Consider the following 20,961-nt stretch of genomic DNA (forward strand, 5'->3'; position numbering starts at 1 on the left):
AGTGAAGTGGGCCTAATAATTTCCTGAGCCTGCAGCCATTAGACACTTAACTCATTTGTAAAACAGCCCTTGAAGAAACAAGGAAAGTGTGGAAATGAGCAACTCTGGTTTATGGTATAAATAGCACAAATTTCAGAGTATAATTGTACCATAGAAATATAAAATGTCCTCTTTCCTTGTATGTACTTTCCTTTACAATTTTTATAACATTTCAGTGTTTTAAGGAATTGCATAATGTATAGCAAGGTGTGTTCTGGTCTTAACAATAAAGATACGGCCATCAAATCTTGCCTTTGCTCTAAGCTTCTCAGGCACTATTGTTGTTGTTTTTGTTTTTTTAACTGAGCATTTTTATGTAGAATCTGGATTTTTTTTAATAATGTTTAATTACATAACACAAAAATAACTAATACAGCACTCTTTTTCATGTATCAGGTTCTTCAATGTTCTAGTATATAGTTTTGCCTCAAGTCTTGTCATTTGGTTTTGGATACCATAAGATCTTAGTGTTGGTCATTTGATGTTACTTGAATGGGGGAGTCTATCCGATATCTTCCTATTCACTTGCATGATCACAAAATGTGATGATTCAGTTCACAGCAAGATGTCATACCAAGTCCATAGCTACCATCTCCTCCTAAATCTTCCTTGACTCCAATAGTTAATTTCTTTCATTGTTCTTTGAGATAACTTTTATTTCTTAAGCCTTTTCCTCATAAATAGGAAGGAAATCTAGTTCTTGCAGACCTCAGGGTAGATTTGTATTTAAATACATAACATCAGTTTTTAAATGTGATTTATAGCCAGGCTTTCAGTTGATAATTCCTGTTTTCCCATAGCATGAATCTGCTACGATTGAGAATTTATCTTCTTTATGTATTCTGTGGGCCAGCTTAGGATTCATATTTGCACAGATAGATTGAGGGCTGGAATTGCCTGAGAGAGCCTTGTGTTGAAGGTGAGACTTTGTGTTGCTACCTCAAGCTTTCCAAATTGCTGTTCACTGCCTTCCAAGTTCAGCAATTTAAGGGTTTGCTGTAAACTGGATCACTGAAATTATTCACACCAAGTCCATCTATTTTTTAACCTATGTATTTTTAGCAAGCTGGCTTTCAGTGAACTGTGCAAACAATTACCCCATTAGAAAATGAGAAAGTAGTGAAGTGCAGTAAGGGACACAGCCAAAAAAAAACTACAAGGAGAAAACAAGCGAGACACAGCTTGCAGCAACTTTCTGCTCCTAGTGTCTTAAGAAATAAATCACTTATGAAGACTACACTTATGCAGACAAGCTTAGAGAATTTGGCATAGAAAATGTACATAAATGCTAAGAAGGTATAATTCTAACAGACCTAGAATTAAATCTTGAAGTAGCCACATAGCTGTTCAAAAGCTGCTACAACAGTTTTTGATATTTAAGAGCGACTATGGACTTCCTCCAGAGATTGAGACTGTTACAGACTGTCCATTTATAGACTAAGCAGCTCCTTTTGCACTCATGGTAGCATTCTCATGGGGTATCCTCCACATAGCCGTTCCCATCTGGACTTCCCTGATTCAAGACACATGACTCACCTCATTTCTGCTTCAGTTTGGGGGTTTCCTAGCTGTACAGTGTCCGTTGCATGAGTACCCTGAGCTTTTCTGGCTAGACTAAATTTTCTGTAGATTGTTTGTCATTTTCAAAAATATGTCACATAAGCACTATGCAAACCTCGTCTTTACATAGACTGTTGATAACATGATCTAGTCCTTCCTTTTGCTAAGGGCTATTGTTCCTAACAGAAGTCCCTGCTGTTACCATCTTTTATTTCCTACCTGAAGAATAAAGATCATGTAATCTCAGTAAAGAGAGAGCCCTGCTTTTAACTGTAAGAGCGGCACATATTTACAGTAATGCAAGCACCATTTTCAGTTATCATTTTTTGCCAAAGAGGGATCCAGAATGTTGGTATTTTTGGCAAAGGTAAGCAGAATGAGCCTAAGGTCATCACTGTGCTAGCAGCAAGTTTGTGGTGTTTGTGGGCGTGCACAACTCCAGCTTCTTCCTGCATGTACTATTCCCACTATAATTTTTTTGAGATCTCCTTTTATGGGATGATTTTCATTGATAAATAGTGCAACTTCAAATGCGCCCATGATTCTCATGGCATTATATACGTTCCATCTTACATTTACATGTGGGTAACAGTGTGAAAGTTAGAAAAAGTCCCTTTTCCATAAAATGATACAAAATCACCTAACCTTCCGTGGAACGTGAAACATGGCAACATGCTTGAAGATAGACATGACAAGTGAACATGACAATGTATGGAAGGATTTTAAGATATTATGATATTCAGAAAACAGGAAATAACCCAGAATTTCTTTTTAAAATAGCAAAGATTTGATGTGAGATGTATTTAATTTTACTTTGCATTGCCTCATAGAAGAAACAGTATGACTACTGAGGATCAAAATATAGAGAATTTTTGTGAGATATGTGTTTAGTATTTCACAGTTATATATGACGACAGTATATATTCCATGTTTTGGTTGGCAATTTGTAGTACTTTACTGAAGAAAGCATAACGAGGACATGTGCATAGATGCCTTTCAAGGTCTCTGATTGACTTTTAAGTAGTCTTCTTACCGTTTTCAACACTTGGTAAGCATAAAAAAAGGGGCTTGTATTCCTTAGGTGAAGACTAATGAAAACCCTTGACTTAACTCCTGTGTTTCTAAATTAATCTTAAGAATATGACAAGATCATAACTGATATCTCCTTTGAAAGTTCAATTAAAATTCATCATTATTAATTATATCTGCCCAAATTTAGTATTTATTCATGTTATTGTCTAGATACTGAAACTTTCCAGAGAGAGGACTGGTTTTGCTATATATTTTTTTAGTTTTCAACATCAAAGAATTAGGTTATTCCAGCCGAAATTAGGTTAATTATGTAGCTGACTCTAATTCTATTAATTGAAACTCAAAGCTGTCATGACTTTGTGGGGACAGACAAAGTTTCAAATCATTTTTAACTTCAAAGAACTTACATTAAAGCCTAGCTTTCCATATATGTTTTTGTATACAGTACAGATTTAAGTTTTGACCTTTAAAAATATATTTCCATTTCATTTACGAATTTTAGGACCAGTTAGCCAAGTTCTGATTCATTATCTGTACAAACTACAAAAAAGCAACTTAGGATCAGTCATCTTTTAAGAACTGTACAAGAGCACAGGAGTATACCTGTATGAGTGTACTTTTTCTCATATAAACTATGGTGGAAGTTTTCATTTGAACGTAAAGAAGTATTTTATTTTAGCTTATGTATGTAATCTTTTCTTGTATTTGACTAAATATATGCTTGGAGTGAAATAAACTTTTCATTATCCTTGTAAAAATACCATCCTTTAAAAATAACTTTAATATTTCCCTTTTATTTGATTCCTTATGAAAAAGAATATTGAAGAACAGCTCTGACTAAGGAAAAATCTCCTGGCTTTTCCTGCTGATGTCACCTAAAGACACACTCATTCTATTGTAGTGCTTTCAGAAAGCTACCACCATGTGCAAATAGAGCTGAGGTCATTCAATCCATGAAAAAGCATGCAGTGAATATCTCCTGTCTTTTTCCACGGTTTATTTTGCACAAGGAATGATATCTGTGATAAACACATTGGCCTATAAACACACTATGTGAGATTGAGATTTATTACAGAGCATACCCTATCTAACCCTATTTCGGCTTAAACCTGAAGTTTCTATATGACAAATTTGTCATCGGAATAACAGGTCATTTTCCACAGGCTGAGATAGTATGTAAAGGGGTAAAAGGTCATCAAGCAGTTGTGAAATTTACTGAAAAAAGCAAACTTACTTTCAGGGTCAGTTCTTTCAAAAGGTAGAATGAACTCTTGTATGTGCTTTCTATAGTACTATTTTCTGCTTGTTTAACTTATTATATCTTACTCTTTCAATTTTAATCTTGATAAATTGAATGCTTAAATACTTTCTAAGTTGAAGATTTGTGCCATAGCTGATATGTGCATCATTCCGTTTCACTTTTGGCCTCTTTTTCTTCTTGATCTTGTAGTCATGTATTTTATTTTTCCTTATATAAGCTCCACAATGAGTTAGTCCTCCTACTTCAGAGGAAAAGCAAAGTAAAAACAACACTCTTCAATTAAGTTCGGTATTTTGAAACTTTAACACTTTCACCCTTTTCTTGGTATGCTTACCCTTTAAATACTTGTAGGCTATAATTGTTACTCCACTCTTGTATTATAAGCTGTCATTTGGCTAAGTAGAACATGTTTTAATCTTTCTTCATAAATCAAACTCTCCCGACCCACAATCATTTATGTTGCTGTTACCCAAATTCCTTCAAAACTTGTTGACATCTTTGTGGTACTGGATAGGGTAAAACTATGTACTGCATTTGTGAAGAGATTCGTTTGTGCCAAATGGAATATATCTACTTGTTCCTTATGGACATACTGAGAATGTAAATTGTTTTTCTTTCTAGTAATAGATGAAAAAAATAGTATTATGATTAATACATCAGGAATAGTAAAGAAGAAATACATTTCTACCACACTTATCTTCCCTGTCAAATATTTAAGATATATACCTTTCATCAATAATTAAATACTTGAAATAAGTATACATTTAAAACATTACTTTAAATTATCAATCTTAGGTATAAGCTTTGTGTTCTTCTGTTTTATTTTTTCATTGTCTTCTTTGAGGATTGCTTTATTCCCTTTATCCAATTAACATATATTTCTTGCATCATCTACTGATAAATATGAAATACTTTCTCCACTATTTCATCAGCAATTTGTTTCTCTCACTCTTTTTGTTATAAAGTACTTAGAGAGACGTTAATACTTACCTTGCTTCTAATGCACATAAAGAGACTTTTAAGTAGTTTTTCCATGTATGTGATTGCTGAGGTTATTTTAGATATTAGTTTTTTCAAGGCCTAATATGTATTAATCCAAAAAGAATACTGTTTTGCACTGAAACTGAAGGTGAGGCTTGGCTGTTTGTTGTTGTTGTTGTTTTTTTCTCTAAGATCACTATAAGTTTAGTGTAATGATGGCTCTGAAAACTGAATGTGTAAATTCATGGAATCAGTGTCACTTATAAATAGAACATTAAGTTTTTCTATGTGACACCTCATCATCTAGACATCTCTTTAACAACAAATGACTAGAGTACTTTTAGACTGAAGTAGATATGAATAGATAATCCTTATTTCAAAATCAGTAAATATGTAAAAGCCACCATATATCTATTCTTACCTTTGAAAAAATTTACTTGAATTGACTGTAAAACGTTATTAGGTCAGATACAGCCATAGCAAAACAAAGGTCGGGCGGTCAGTCCTGAAGACGCAGTGCTCTTCAGTCCATGGAATGTACAATTAGCTGAATATCAAATAATGAATATCAAATAAATTAGGGGAACTTGCCTGCCAGTACTGAGGGACCTAAAAGTTAGGCAAAACAATACTGTGTCCCAAAACGAATCACTCCAAACCTACCATCTTCCTTAGACAGCCCAAGTACTGGTGGGCTTTAACTTAAACCTAAATGAGGATTTTCCATGGAGAATTTGTGATGCTTCAGAGGGTAGATATGCCTTGTCTGAAACCAGATGCCAGCAGGAACAACAAAGTGCATGCAGAAGCAAATTTAGCTGATTAGCTGTGAAGTAATTAAGGAAAGTTATGAAGAAATCCAATTCCTGGAATAGCAAACCATATCGTGTCATTAAAACCCCATTTAATAGTGTTGTTAACTTTATGGACTAAATAGGAAGCATTCACATCTAATAAGAACATTAGCTGCAGTTTTTGATTTCCTCTGCAAGTGTTTGAGGTATACTGTGTACATTCATTATTCACAAAAGCTTTATTATGGATAGCAAAATGTATCTTTCTGTACATGTGACGACTGCTTTAATCTTTAGGGTAATTATTTTTGACACTACCCATAAAGCTTTAACCTGTGTCTGTGATACATTAAGCTTACAAAAGGTGAAGCGAAACACTAGATCCTTTATCTCTGAAAGATTAGGTATTAGAATTTGCAATGAGCAGTTACTGCAAGACGTAACAAACCCCAGAAGAAAAATGTCCAACAAAGTAATATGCAACACTTCATTTTTGTATAGACATAGATGTATCTATTATTTTTAAATAATAATAAAATTGCAGCCAGTACCCTGAAAAGAACATCTACAGTAGAAAAGACCCTCAAAAATGCATTATATTCTGTTCAGAGTAAAGAGGACAACCACTGAAAGCAGTCTGTTCAAATCTACCAGAATATTACATAAGACAAGCTCTTGTTAGCTACATAGCAGCAGAATTTTAATTGTCAAAACGAGTCTACGCAAGTAGAGCTACAGTAGATAACAGATACATTTGCCCTCTCCTCCCATTGCCTCTCTCTGCCTCTTCCTGCTTCTGCTTCACACCAACCTCAGCACAACCTTTTCAGGCCTTATTAAGTTTGATGAGAGACCATCTTCCACCCTGCAGTGAAATGAAGCACTGGGGTTGGTAAAAGCACAGATGAGATGAGTTCTCTTACTTGTAACACCTGGTGTAGGGCTAGCAGCAGCAGCCCAGGACTGTTATTGCAAAGAGTTCCTAGGCTGCACATACCCCAGGTAAGAAAAACATCTGCCTTGTTGGCAGCTAACATCCAATGCTGCTAAGCTGCTGTGAAATAGTTTCTCAGCGGCTTGTCAATAGTCTTGCTAAATAGACTTTCAGATAGGAGAAAAAAGGACTACCTCTGCAAAAGAGCAAATTCCTGTACCAAATCATAATCAGGTACTAATTGGGAAACTAGCATGTTCTTTCGTTTTCCTCTAAGAACTGGATTTAAAATAAACACATAAATAATGTCAAGAAAGTTATGCCACAAAGAAAGAGTGGCATAGAAGCTGAACTAAGGAGTCTGAGGAACTGAAACAGTGTCAAAAATAAATTATCTATCTTGCATTAAAAAAAAAATTGAGCAAAGAGATATTACCATTCACAAACTGATCCTCCATGCTTTAATTAGTGAAATCTCAAAATTTACTGAGAGTCTTCCAGAGCGTATATCATAAGGCTTAGATTCAGTTGGGATCCTACTTCCTCATGCAAATGTCATCACTTCCTATGAAGATCTCTGATTTCTCTCCCATTTTCTCTGACCTATAAGCCACAAATGTTCAGGCAGGGATAGATTCTGCCTGTCTTCACGTGACAAACCGAGTTTATGCAGAGATCGTGTTTCACAGTGTTGCTGCGGCAGCAGCAGAAATGAGAAGGAAAGAGGACAGCTCAGCTTCTTTATATCACTTAACAAAACATTACACAGGGCAGTATTAAAGAAGACTTCCATGAGTCCCCTAAACCTCACTAAATCCTCTCAAGAATGAGCCTTTTCCATCTTACCCTGCAAGCACTGGAACTTTTTCTTTGGTTTAAAGTTTCCTTCTGCTCTTTGATCTCTCTGTTCAGGGTGATCCCCATCTGCAGCCTGAATCACCTCCCTGTTTACCCTTGGCTGAGATGAATCTGGCTTGCATAACACTCTCTGTGCTATGCACCCAGACACCAGCCAGTCGCTTCTGCTACAGCATTTTAAACTCATAGAACCATGTTTTACAAGAAAATTGGCTTGATTCACAATCAGTGTTTGTGTTGGTTACTGCTGACCAGCTAATTTATTTTATTGCTTTTACATCTTTTTTTATATTGTATAATTTTGTACAAGGGATCTCTAAACAGGAAATCGTTTAACCTAGGGAGCTCAACATCTTTGTATGATGTGGTAGATGTGAACAGGAAAAAGAAACAAAAACATAAGATAAGGAATAAAAACAGCTAATTGTGAAAGAAGATTATAGAGGCCAATTATAATAGGGAATAACAATAGGGATTTGTTTGGGAAGTATTGAGCAGTTTGGGCTATTTATTTATTTTTTTCATAACTTCTGTGGAATCTGTGATTTGATATTATTGCAGTTTTGCATACTGATACATTTTCATTTCCACTGGAAAGAAAGGAGTACCATAGACCATGTATCTTGTTCTGTGAGACTTTATCACCCTTTCCTAACCCTACTATGAGACCACTGAAGCTGTACTGCATTAATCAGCTGGCAAAAAGATATCGTGGTATGGCCCATTTCTGTGTCAGATCATTGTGATGGAGGAAGAAACAATGCTATTTGATACTATTTTGCTTTGGTAAGGCATAACAGATGGCTAATGATGAAAACTTGTCCTTGTTCACAGCCTACTGCTATCTATTATTCTGCATTGGCACATATAATCAGGTAACTGGAGGTGTTTGGGTACTCCTATAGATTAATACTTCTGTGAATGTCCCGAGGCAGATGCCTCATGTAGCTAAACACAATAAGGCTTTAACACTTTCTTTCTGATCTGAATCTTAAACTATAGCACCAGTAGTCACTAAATGTACCGTTTTTTCTCAATAATATTCAGTTTTTCAAAAAACAGTTGTCATCAGGGACAGGGGTGGATTTTCTATAATGTAAGGGTAGATCATAACTGGTTACATTAAAAAAAACCAACACAGAATAATATGGAACTATGTACAATGCATGTCTGTATCTTCTTTCATGTTACTCAGTAATTTCAAATTATTCTGTATTTATTTCTGTGGTTAGAAATGTTCCCTGTTCTCCTGCATTGGACTATTTACTGTTTTTGGAGCATACAGTGATCATGAAACCACGGTCCAGAAATCACCAGATAAGCTTACACTTTGAAGTCCACTACAGTGTTCTTTGTAAAGCAGGGCTCTAATGACACTGCTCCAAAAGTAATTCCTTATATTCATTTCCACAGAAACTACAACAAAAAGCACAGTAAAACTAAGAGAGCAGCCTTCTTTAATAGTGATTATTTGGAATCACATTCAATTTGAAACTCGCAAAACTATAATAGAAGACTAAAGCTACTCTAGTTTTCATAGAACTACCAGCATGTACTTGTAGGACAACAAAAAGCAATTTGTTGGATATTTTGACAAGATCTCAGTGTTTCACCAAAATAAGTCTAATTGTTTAGACACTGAAAAATCCATGATGGCAAGACTGATGACAGTCATGGTCAGCATCATGGACTGCTGCTGGTGTAGCTTGATTTGGGCATTTCCTTCCCAACTACTCAAACATTCTGTTGTTCAGAAATGCAGATTTGGGCCATGGTATGAGGGTACAAAACCTGGATGACTTACAAGAGCAGTGTGTACAGATGACAGCCACCTGGAGAAAGGCAAGTTGCCTGAGGGCCTCCCTACACCTCTGCTGCCCTGGAGAAGCAAGCAGTGTGGTGGTCCCATCCAGACAGACTGCTAGCTCAGGAAACTTTAACAGTTGTGTGGTTTATTCTCTCTTCTCCAGACTGCATCCATTTAGCTCCTAGGCTGTTCAGAGATTAACTACAGGGTGACACATGGCACAGAGCACTGTTCTGAGAGCTAGATATCTCTGTTGGACATGTGTTGGACATCCATTACACGGATAATATGAGGGTGAGCTGTGCTCTCCCATTGTAAGCACCTTTGCAGTAAGCACCACCCAAACATTTGTTGTTATGTCAGGTGCAGTTCCAAGTGAGTTCAGGACACTGAGCAGCTCCTACCTATCACATCCAGTGCTACACTGGTAGGAAACATTCACCCATCCCACCAGGGAGGAGTCAAGGGAGCAACACAGAGCAGAGTAGAACATCCATTAATAGGGACCAGAGGACAGATGATGCAGAGGGCCATTGCCAGGACAGGGATGGGGAGGAAACTGTACAATTCATGGCAGAGCAGGATTTAGAAGGCAGAAGAGAAAAACAGCAGTGAGGATTATCTTGTAAGGGTGCTTGGAAAGGAGAAAAAGAAATATACAAGGTGAAAAGAATAGCCCAGATTCAGAGGGCTCCGTTCTCAGTCTGATCTCCTAGGTAGCATTTGGAGACACCTGCTGAGAAATTAACCAATGACATGTGCACAGCAGGCATTTTTATTAGACCTGTTGATCCCTCTTACTTTGTGATACTTCTAGAGAGTTATGGCTTTACCTTTTTGATTCTGTAACATAAGAAAAGCTGTTTTCCTGCATCAGATCAGGGAAGCTCCACAAACAAGTCTGCATTTGCCATGTCATTTGTTGCAGGCAATGCTGACATTACAGAAAAGCTCAAACTGGCAACAGGTTTAAAAAATGAAATGTCTCTGGCTATGCATATTTTGAAAGCATAAATCCTTCCAGACTCAAGAGGCCAGAACTGCATAGATAAACCAAAGATAAACATAGGAATCTGCCCATTCATAAACACATAGAAGGGGAAGTTGATGCACTCTGAACAAACCTGAAGAGAGTGAGGCTTGCATAACTGCTTACTTCCTAGAAGATGGATGTTGCCAAAACTCAAAAATGAGATCATCATCCCAGTCCATCCCCAGTACCTGATGCATCTTCCTTTGCCTTAGCTTGTCCCATAGACAAGGGATTTCACAACCCTTGCCCAGGTCAAGCTTGGACATGTTTGGACATGTTCATCAGCAACCTTTGAGGCAGTGATATAAGATATTAGTCTCTTACAGGAGTAGAAAGGATGTAGCTTCAGCTGCTTTATGGATTATGTGTTTAAGAACAATGAGCAGCATTTCACAAGTAAGATCCAGCCTAAAGAATGACATTAGAGAGGCACAACATTGTTTTTATTACAAACCCATTTCCAAAAAGATTCCTGAAAAGTGGAAGCAGCCTGGTAGCTGTAGACTAGAGGCAGACTGGGCTGGGTGAGAAGAGGATGCTGTACTGGAGGCAGTAGTGTGGCAGTCCTGGCTGGAGAGTTAGAAAGCAGGTAGGGTTCTGTCTGTATAAATATTTGCCTCTGGAATTCTACAGAAGCTGTTCTTAGGCATGCATGCTGCTCTGCTTGTGTGTTCTGCCTTCTTCCGGGCCTGCTGTAGCCTTACTCACCCAAACACTGGCTAACGCACTTCTCTCTCGTCAGCAACAGACCACTCTCCTTTAGATTCCCTTCATATTTTTTTCAATCCAGCACACATCTTTTCTGGCCCATCCAATTTACCTTTTGACTGTTTCTTTATATTTTACGTGTTATTTCATCAAGTAAAAAGGAATTCTCTAGGATAGTTGGAGTACTGACTGTACTATGATCACCATGAGCACTACTCAATTAAAAAATCTGTGCCTGCTGTTGGTCTTGTTTGAATTTTCAAACAAAAAGACTGAGCTTCATCATACATTTTGCATAGATAGTGGTTGTGGGATTAGGACCTTGCTTATTTTTGCATGCATTTTGTTGTTGTACTTGTGTATAGATAACTGAATTGTGGAAGTAACATGTATCAGGGTGCATAAGCCATTTCCCAGTTAAAGGAGGATATTTGCTTTCCAAATATTCCCCAGCACATTCCCCAGCCAAACATTTTGCCATTCCTTCTGAGAACTTTTTCTTTGCCACTGTGTCAATTTTACCATTAAAACCTTTCTTCTTTCATGTCATTCCCAGTGCTTCAGTGTAACTGTTCAGATTAACAGTTTTCATCGTAAATTAGTAAGTTCATGTTGACCTCCAACAAAAATTCACTAGCCAAGTTCTCTACACATACACCTGGCACCAGAGGCATCCTCTCTTAGTTGAGGCTGTTAGTGCAAAATCACAAGAGTAATGGGGTAAGCTTTTCCACCCAAACAATCCTAAGTTTATTACAAGCATGTGATTTGGGCAGATGTCTTCTCACAAACATCTGTGAGGAGAGAATATTTCTGAGCTAAAGGGGAAAAAAGCTCTACATTGGCAGTTATCATTTGCACAGGATCTGTCATTGTGCAGTTTCATTTGCTTTTCTCCAAAGACAGAGCCACATTTGCAGTGTGGAAGGTCTTGTTGGATAGCAGCACAGCAGCAGGGGTAGCTCATCAGCTTTCCTCTAAATGCACGTGTTTCCCAGTGTAGAACTCTTTGCCATCGTGGACACACTGCCACAAACTGCTGGTACCCAAGCATATGTAGTTTTGTGGGTTTCATTTCAGCATCTTTTGGGTATCAAGAAGTCCAGACCAAAACCGACTGCATTGTTCCACAAGGGGTGGTCCTTAAATAATGCAACAATACAGCTTGAGATGCAGCTCTGCTCTGATGCATCCTTCTAACAGGATTTAAAAGTCATTTTAGGCTTTCATATTGCACAGAGAACTCAGCTTATTTTACGACCACAGTGAATGTCATGCATCTCAAATTTCCTTCTTTGATTGTACAAATATCCTTTTAGCTATTTTCCCTGATATCAGTCTACTCTCTTCTAAAACGAATGCCCTTTTATTTTCTACCTATATTTTAACCTGTTTACATCTAATTGTTTTCATGTATATGGTTCATTAAGTATTTTCTGGCATATAATTAAATTCTTAAATCCATTTGCATGTGAAGTAGCAACAACTTCTCAGAATCCCTTAGCCATCTTCCTCTGATTTGTTATAGTTTATCTTTACTCCCCTTTTCCCTTTGCTGGGTAATTCTGACATTTTCCAGTTCATTTCATTGAACAGATTGCACAGACAATTTGAAATATTTTGAGCTACAACATTCCTATATATGTAACAGAACCCATAAATGTGCTCAAAGAATTAAACACTAATCTGCAATATATGTAGATTGTTCTGAAAGTAATGCCTCCTATTTATTTCCATGGAAACTACATCATGTACAAATAGCACAGTAATACTGTTTGATGGAGGGAATTCTCAGCTATAAAGCTATTTTTCAGCATAGTCACCGCCATTATCCATGCATTTTCAACAGCAATGAAAAAGAGCCTGCATGGCCTGCTCATAAATATCTGCAACTGAGAGTGAAGCTGATGCACTCTTTTACAGCTGCTATGAAGGCATCATTGCTAGGAAAATGTTGCTCACACAATCCGTCTCTAATTGGACTGTACAGATTGAAGTCAGAAAGCACCAAATCTGGACTATACATTGGGTGTAGTAAGACAGTGCAGCCAAGATTTGCAATGTGTTCCAAGGTCTTCAAACCAATATGGGGCCGAACATTATCATGTTGCAAGACAAAGATGTTCTTCTCGCCCCCAGCCTGGCAGTTTGAGCTTTTAGCTTATCAGCATCACAGTGTAAAAGTCACAGTTGATTGTTTTACTAGGTTTCGGGAAATCTAGAAGGATTATCCCGCTTCTGTCCCAAAAGACTGTGCACGTCACTTTACCTGTTGAGGGCTGAATCTTTAACTTTTTCTTTGATGGGGAATTCAGATGTAATCCAGAAAACTGCAACATTCAGGCTCACATCTGTTCAAGAAGCGTTTAGATGAGGTGCTAAGGGATTTGATTTGGTAGTTGGGTAGGGATAGTGATAGGGGGATGGTTGGACTAGATGATCTTGTAGGTCCTTTCCAACCTTATGAACCTATGAACATTGGTTCTTTCTGCTCCTATGTGAACATTCATGGGACTCACCTGGCACAAACTGTGTGAGACTCCAACTTTGCCACCATTATTTCCAATGCATTGAGGCAATGTTAAACTCCATACACAGTTACCTGGCTGTAATCCACTGATTCATGCAGATGAGCTGATTAAGACACTCTTCATTTCATGTTTTGAGAGCCATGCATGGCTGTCCAGAATGTGGCTTGTCTTTCACATCGCTGTCACCAGTGCTGGAGCTCACCACCTCACTGTGCTCACATCCACTGTTTGGTCTCCGTGAATATCCAGAAAGCATTGATGAATGTCAGTGAGTGCCAGTTTTTCCCCATGAAGGAATTCAATTCCAGACTTTTGTTTCACACACAGTTCCATGTCAGATGCTATTGTGTCAGACTGCCCATCTGCTGCTATCTGTCACATGGCAACAAAATGTAATGAAATACTGGAGGGAAAGATCAACCTCTATACTCATACCATCAGCCTCCACATCTGCAATATAAAATATGAGGCATTACTTTCAGAGCAGCTCTTCAGTTGGCTTAGCTACTAAAATGAATATTCTTGAATTTGTTTTTATTGTCATTCTAATCTGGACCAGGAGTATGCCTTTGACAAGAATCTTCCAGCAATTCCCTTTGGTTCAAATCTCCAAGCAATCTCAGAGCACAGGGAGCTCAGCTGCTTTCAGATGAAGCTGAGTCAGAAGATGTAACCTGCTACTTCACCAGTGAGCATTTAGTGAGGATTCACTCATTATATAAGACTCAGGAAGATTTTGTTCAAGGTAACCCACCTCAAGATTTGTCACAAACTGGGTACAATTTTTTCACTGTATAAATTCACCCTTTGTGGTTATGTAGACATAGAAAGGCTTCTCAGCAGTCTTTTAGTTGCTCCACATTGCCTTCTGTTGTCCTCTGACAGTGGTATTCAGTTGAAATGCAGTTATACCTATTGAGTTCCAGATTTAGATAATGCTTTTCTTCCAGCTTATTGAAACCTCATTTAAAAATGAACTAGTACTTTTCTGATCTAGTCACTGACAGGAATAATGACAGATGTCACTGGAGCACGGTGTCTGTGTTTTCTAAGTTTCCAAGTAGACAGATTACAGTGCAGCCATGATGTCTTTATTTGCTTATGGAAGCACTGTCACATTTCACAGGGAAATTTTGCCAGAATAGAAAAAAAAAAAATCAAAATGTATTTCAAGACTGTGTAATTTCTCTATAGAGCTGGCTGTTTCTTTCTCCATCAGGCCTTGAAAAGTAGGAGGGGAAACTCTGGAGATCCCTTGCTGCTATTGGTTGTGTTCAAAGATATTCCATAAAGATAAAAGACAAAGATCTAGATGGGAAGAAATTATGATCTGCATTAAGTAGATGGTGAGAGGGTTCTTTCCTCATTTACACTGCTTCAGATCCTGTACGTTTCTTTGCGTTGGCAAAATGAGATAATGATTTGTCTTAAAGGAAATGAGGACTAGCAAAAACACAGGGACCTGAGAAAGCACAAGAAAAGCTGCAGCAAAAAAATGTGAAATAAATTATCTATTTATACATTTAAAAGAAAAAACACTTCTGTTATTAAGAATGAGTTGATAGGGAATGTAAATCCACAGGCTGAAACTTGCAATTCTGAAGTTCAATCTGTGTTTGACAACCTTGTGAGAAGTTAATCAATCAATTTAATGAAAACGTAACCCTTCTCAATAAAATAATGGTATCTGACTTTAAACTGCAGTTGCTGCAGCAAGAATAAAGGACTCCACCTTGAATTAACACGAGGACAACTTTTTTCTACAGTCCTTTCTCTCACTGATGTCAAATGGAATTAGGTTTTCAGAGTGGGACCTCTCACCTCTTCACATGTTAGGACAGGCAGCTCACACATATTAGGATGGAAAAAAAGAGTCTCATCTACCCCCTTATTCCTTTCTTCTTCCCTCAGGGAAGTCACAGGACATGGTAATCAATTAAAAAGGTCAAAATAAGGAAGGGCAAATGGCTTTTTACTGTGTCCATTCATCTGATTTACATGCATAAGCTTACAAACAGAATTTTATCTCTGACAGATATGCAGATGCCTAGTTCCCTCTTCCTTTTTGCTTTTCAAATTTTCCTCCAGATTTTGTATTTTTATCCCTTCATTACTACATAAAGTACTACATAATCAAAATCAGGCCCAATTCAGTGCCACAAATAGGGTGATATGCAGGAAAAAATCTGATTAAAATATAAAATGCCTGAACCACAGGTATTTAACATAACTGTAGCTCTTTCCAATAATTTACCTTTTTCATGTCAAAACGTGAAAGATTACCTGAAATATCAGTTAAGCAGGGAAATATTATCCTAATAAATGACCGTGCAAGTATGTGTCCAGTAAGTTATTTGATTAAACAGGAAGCTAGAATCCTATAGATATCCACAAATAAAGCTCAAAATCTAAATGACTGTATCGTTAGCTCATTTGTAAACTGTTCCAGATGTAAGATTTTGGCAGCTTTCCAGTAGGCTGGCTGCAGTCTGAGCTTTCCTGCATCCGCAGTGAGAACTGCAATGCCTGACTCTTCAAGGGAAAGCTCCGTAGGGCTGACGACAAATTCCATGAAGTAACCTGCCTGCCTACTGGAGAGAAATTCAGACAGAGCCCAGGGCAAAGGATGCCCTTTCTCCTAGGGCCAAGCTGCAGCTGTTCACCTGTGGATGAGTGATCGATCTGCATTATGAATCACCCCGCGAAAGCCCCTCTGAGGAGATCATTCAGTGATCATATCAGGGACTCCACTGCTAGAGCCTTGGATGTTATCTGGAAAAACACGCGAGACAGACGTCTGGCAGGTGAGAGAGGCATTGAAATAAGCATGCTTTAAGATTCACAAGGCAGTGTAATCAATAATGGTAATTAGCCGTATCATTTGCATAATGAATTGGTGACGCTTCTAAGTATTTCTCTAGTGTTTTGCTTCTGTGTCATGTTACTTCGGCGCTACGCCTACAGTGGGAGCTGCATGCGGTGCTCTAACTAGGCAACATAAACAGCAGCTAAAAGAAAAGAATATGAATCTGCTGTCGTGATTTCCAGAGCTGAAGAATGCCGAAGCGTTTTATTTTGCTGCTAGGTCGGAGCCAGCGCTCTGAGGCTCTGCTGTACCTCAGCGCGTTCCATTCCGGAGCCAAGCAGCGTGTCAGTCAGAGTAGCGGGGCCACGCACTGAGCCATGGCTGGTATTTCCTCTGGCCAGGCTGCTAGTGCTGCAAGCTCCAAGTGAGCCTCAGATATGCCAGAGATGAGCTGCTGAGACAGAAATTAAGCACCAACGACATGGTCACAGTTCACATTTTTATTTTGACCCGAAAGCCTGAGGCAAACTAGCAGAGGGCTGGAGGAGGGGATAACTCATTTGATTTTCCTCTGCTGTTGTTGTCTGGGTGTTAGATCCAGTACTTCTCATTCATCCTGCTGGGGCTGTTACTTTTATTGTCAAGGCACTGAGAGGTTTCAGAGCAAGGCAGTGGAGCTGCACAATGGGTGTGACCTGCCAGAGGGACTGCTGTGGTTTGTTTGTTTACTTACAGCGGGGGAGGAGGGAGGAGAAATGTGAGCAATGATAAGATCAGGATGACTGAGAGCAGATCTTGTGGCTCACAAATATAAACTGAACTTTTATGTCATTCTCTTGTACTTTACGTTTTAGAGGAATGAGAGTAGCTAGATATGTCACTGGTACTGTTAATGGTGTGCTGATTACAGAACCGGTTACAGGAGGTAGTTAGGCTTAGTGACCATGACCAATGAAGAGAAGCAGAGTCAGAAACATGCTTCAAATCAGTGGGATTTGCTCTGTGCAGTGTTCTAGTGGAAAGATACTTTTTGTTCCTAATCAGGGATAATGACTTTTCTGAACTGAGGACCTCAGCTTTACTGCTCTGACAGTAAGGCCTCATGCTCTTACAGTAAGACCTCATGATCACATGTCAGAGATGAGGACAGCATATTTACTTCAGTCTCAGCAGTTCATCACCAAGGTGCCAGTGCTGTGAAAGTGCCAGACATTCATCTCTTCCATGACAAACTGAACTGGACAGATGTTTCATATTTCAGAGGTGTTTTAAAGTTAAAAAATTGGGAAGCTCAAAATCTGCATGACATGGAACAGCAGTCAAAGCACAGGCCCTTGATGATTGGGATGTTGCTGAACCTTCAACAGAAGGAGCAGTGAGAAGAAATTAAGTTTTATAAAAAGGCATGGATGTTGCACAAATCTATAAAATGGAAACTGGTAGGGCCACTTGAGCCCTTGTCTGATCTGTGTGTTGCCTGGTCAACTGGACACTTGTTTACCCTGGTATGTGCTTCCATTCCACCTGCTTGAGATGTTTATGTGAGTGATTTCAAGTAAACTTTTTTAATTTATGGTTAAATTCAGGATGGCATTGGTATCAACAGATTCCAAGTGCCTCTGGCTGTGTCCAGAGGAGACAGCTATTACCACTGTCTTCTGTAAAGTTATTTTCCTTTCATTGTCTCACACACAAAAGCATACAATGATATGTATATCATATTTATACCCACTATACGTGACCTATATATGGAAATATGTAGGCTTTATCAGGATATAAAAAGTCTTTGATAAACGTATATATTTAACCTTCAGAATTTGGGGGATAGACAGCAGCTAATTATATTTCTTGAGACTGTCACATTCCTAGAAATGAGGAGTGAACATGAACCCTTTAACTGTGCTGATAAGGATTGGCATGTTTTTATTCTTCTTGGCAGATGGTTATGAGCCATCACAGTTTTTATCAAAACAAGACTTAGATGTTAGAGGACTCTTAAGAGTAGTGACAGTTCTATTTTCCAGGCTCTGCCAGTGATGTAGTGTTGTCAGACCCTTAGTGTATTTGGGCTTCTGTTAGTCAGAAAGTCAGAAAATCATGCTGAACACCCAATAAGCAGTACAGTAGGGCAGTTAGAGAGCAGATATCAGTGTGTATTCCTGAAAGTACTTCATAAACAACAGAGATTCAGGAAGAGAAACAAAACAGCAATAAACCATGTTGCTGTTTACTCTCCAGAATATCAGCAGTTTAAACTGCTGACAACTGAAAAATGGGAAAGTGTCATGACTCTGAATTAAGAAATCCACTTAGATCAGCAATTTGTGTTATCAGGACACACCTTTAAAGAAAGAACTAGATATGAGCAAAAGAAATAAGAAAATGTAAAGTATGCAACCTTTGTGGAATATTCTAGATAAAGTAATTAAAAAAAATGTGTTGCCTTTAAAAACAACCAGGTAGTCTGCACAAAAGGATAGCAAATCATGCAATATAGTCTGATATAATCATTAAACAAGCAGTTTGATAATGTATACAGAGGCAGGTAGCCTCTATAAATACTCTGGGAAAACTTCACCGAAATTTTTCTGATATGTCTTTTGCAGTAGACTGTGTAGTCTGAACAACAAAGTGAAAGAGCATTATTATTGAAGAAAAAGTATTCAAAGGGCTATTAGTGTTGAATGAAACCAAAGGACTTTAGCTGAAGACCTCTTGGTTTTTGAACTGATGTGGTAAAAGACTGCAAATTAACAGGGACTGTCTTCTCAGGTACTCTGCATGCTGTCCCACTGTGGCCATGATGGAGTAATACAGTGCAACACCCTCATATTGGTGCTGAACCCTAATATAAAGGCTTAGAAGCTGCATGTTCCTCTCTTCATGTGGCATAATGGCCTCTGGCCCAGCAAGGCATGGCCAATCAAGAACACTTGTATAAATGTAAGGTGTTGTAGTGGAGTAGCATGCAAAATACTTTTCCTGAGCAGCAGTGAGTTGCAGTTCAGTATGGTCACATCATGGTTAGGCTTTTAATGTCAGCTCATGGTTTTGCACTCAGCATCTTTTGTTCTCCTTAGTTTGTGCAGACAAGAATCTAGACACATGTTTACAGTCATGTCTGGTGATCTTAAAATGTGGAAAATGAATATTAAATAATTCACTAAACACAGTGGAAGCATTTCTATTGCAGGGAAATAAAAAAATGCTCAGTAGAGTTGGGATATAATTTGGGGCAATTGCATGAGCAGAAAAGAATAAGAGGACAGAATGAGATCAAGTTGCTAGGTTCTCTAAATGGACAATACAAAAATCACAGTGCTACTATATACATGAGAACATGTCCTTGGGAATTCCAAATGCAGCTCATTCCCCTTACTGATGTCAGACCACATTCTCAGCAGGGAAGGGAAGCATGCTGGTTCATTTAGCAGACAGACCTCCCAGTACGGACCACGGCTGGATGTACAAGAAGGAAAGCAGTATTGGGTGAACTTCCCCAGAACTCTCAGCTCAGAATCATACATAGCTTAAAAATGTTGTAGTCACTTCTCCCACTGCCTCCACTGTTGGCTGAATTATCTGCATGATAGATTGTAGGTCACGTGATGTGACATTTCTCTGCCTTTTACTAAAACTTATTATGTCTAACTTAAGACATGATCCTCGATTTTTTTGCATTTTCACTAGCAATTTTTAGCAATCGCAATCAGAAACTGAGTACAACTGATTAATTCTATACTTTTCTTAATGAGAAAGCTAAATTGTCTTCTGAAACATCCAATATTACAGACAAACATAATATATTAATAGAGTAGTGTTTGGTGAATTATGGCCAGTTGTGCTGTATTAACTTAGTTAATATAAGTCCCTCATCTCCGAAAAAAAAAAAAAATAACTTATTTGTCATTTTAAAAAGTAAAGCTGCAACTTTTCTCTTTGAAATTATTTATTTAGATACTCACTGGTTATACTTTTTATGTCATTCTTTTCTTAAATTTCAATGAAAGTTCACAATGTGTCATTAACTTCAGAATTAATTTTAGTTTTCTTATTTTCATTCTCTATAATATTTTAATTTTAGACTAAAATAAATGTGAAGTGAGGTTTTGCCATTCTTCTTTTAATTTGTTTTGTTTTGTGTTAAGTGCCAAAAAAATGAAAATTCAGTCATTAGTGAAGATCTGTTACAGACCACTTCTCATTATGCCTACTTTAACAGAGTTTTAATCATCTGGAAAGATTATATATGTCCTTGCAAGTTCTTCCTAAGGATAGAAATAGAAGGAATTCTGGTACTACAGAAAAGTAATACCATTAAATCATACTCCATTTAGATTCCTTTCAGAAGGCCATCAGACAGCTTTCATGTAAGCTTCATGCATGCATAAAGACTGGCTTACTTCTGAATCTACTTATGAAGATCTTGTTGGCAGGCTCCTTTGAGTAGACTTTTTATTTTTTAATTTATGATAATTGCTTAGCATTATATCATTATACAGCTTTTCCTATTACTGGCCATAGCATTCTTTGCATGATCTTTTTAGGTTCATTGGCATCACCTGATACACTATCTTCTCCTTCACTCCATTACATAATTTGTTCTTCATTACAAAG

At 37.9% G+C, this 20,961-nt stretch overlaps 1 protein-coding gene across 3 annotated transcripts in view; it reads left to right on the forward strand.

Annotated features, from left to right (window-relative positions):
* DLC1 (DLC1 Rho GTPase activating protein) overlaps positions 1-20,961 on the forward strand; it is a 239,190-nt gene that overhangs the window by 129,782 nt on the left and 88,447 nt on the right. Inside the window, exon 1 of one of the 3 annotated variants that reach the window (XM_065737004.1) lies at positions 16,099-16,342. The exons of the other annotated variants lie outside the window; for them this stretch is intronic. Within the exon in view, the coding sequence (XP_065593076.1) occupies positions 16,228-16,342 (115 nt within the window). The 5' untranslated portion in view covers positions 16,099-16,227. Of the gene's footprint in view, positions 1-16,098; positions 16,343-20,961 lie in introns of those variants that run through there. 3 annotated transcript variants of the gene reach the window in all.

This window comes from Cyrtonyx montezumae, unplaced genomic scaffold, assembly GCF_038088225.1.
Source record: "Cyrtonyx montezumae isolate F1298 unplaced genomic scaffold, pur_monq_1.0 scaffold_2, whole genome shotgun sequence".
Lineage (NCBI taxonomy): Eukaryota > Metazoa > Chordata > Aves > Galliformes > Odontophoridae > Cyrtonyx > Cyrtonyx montezumae.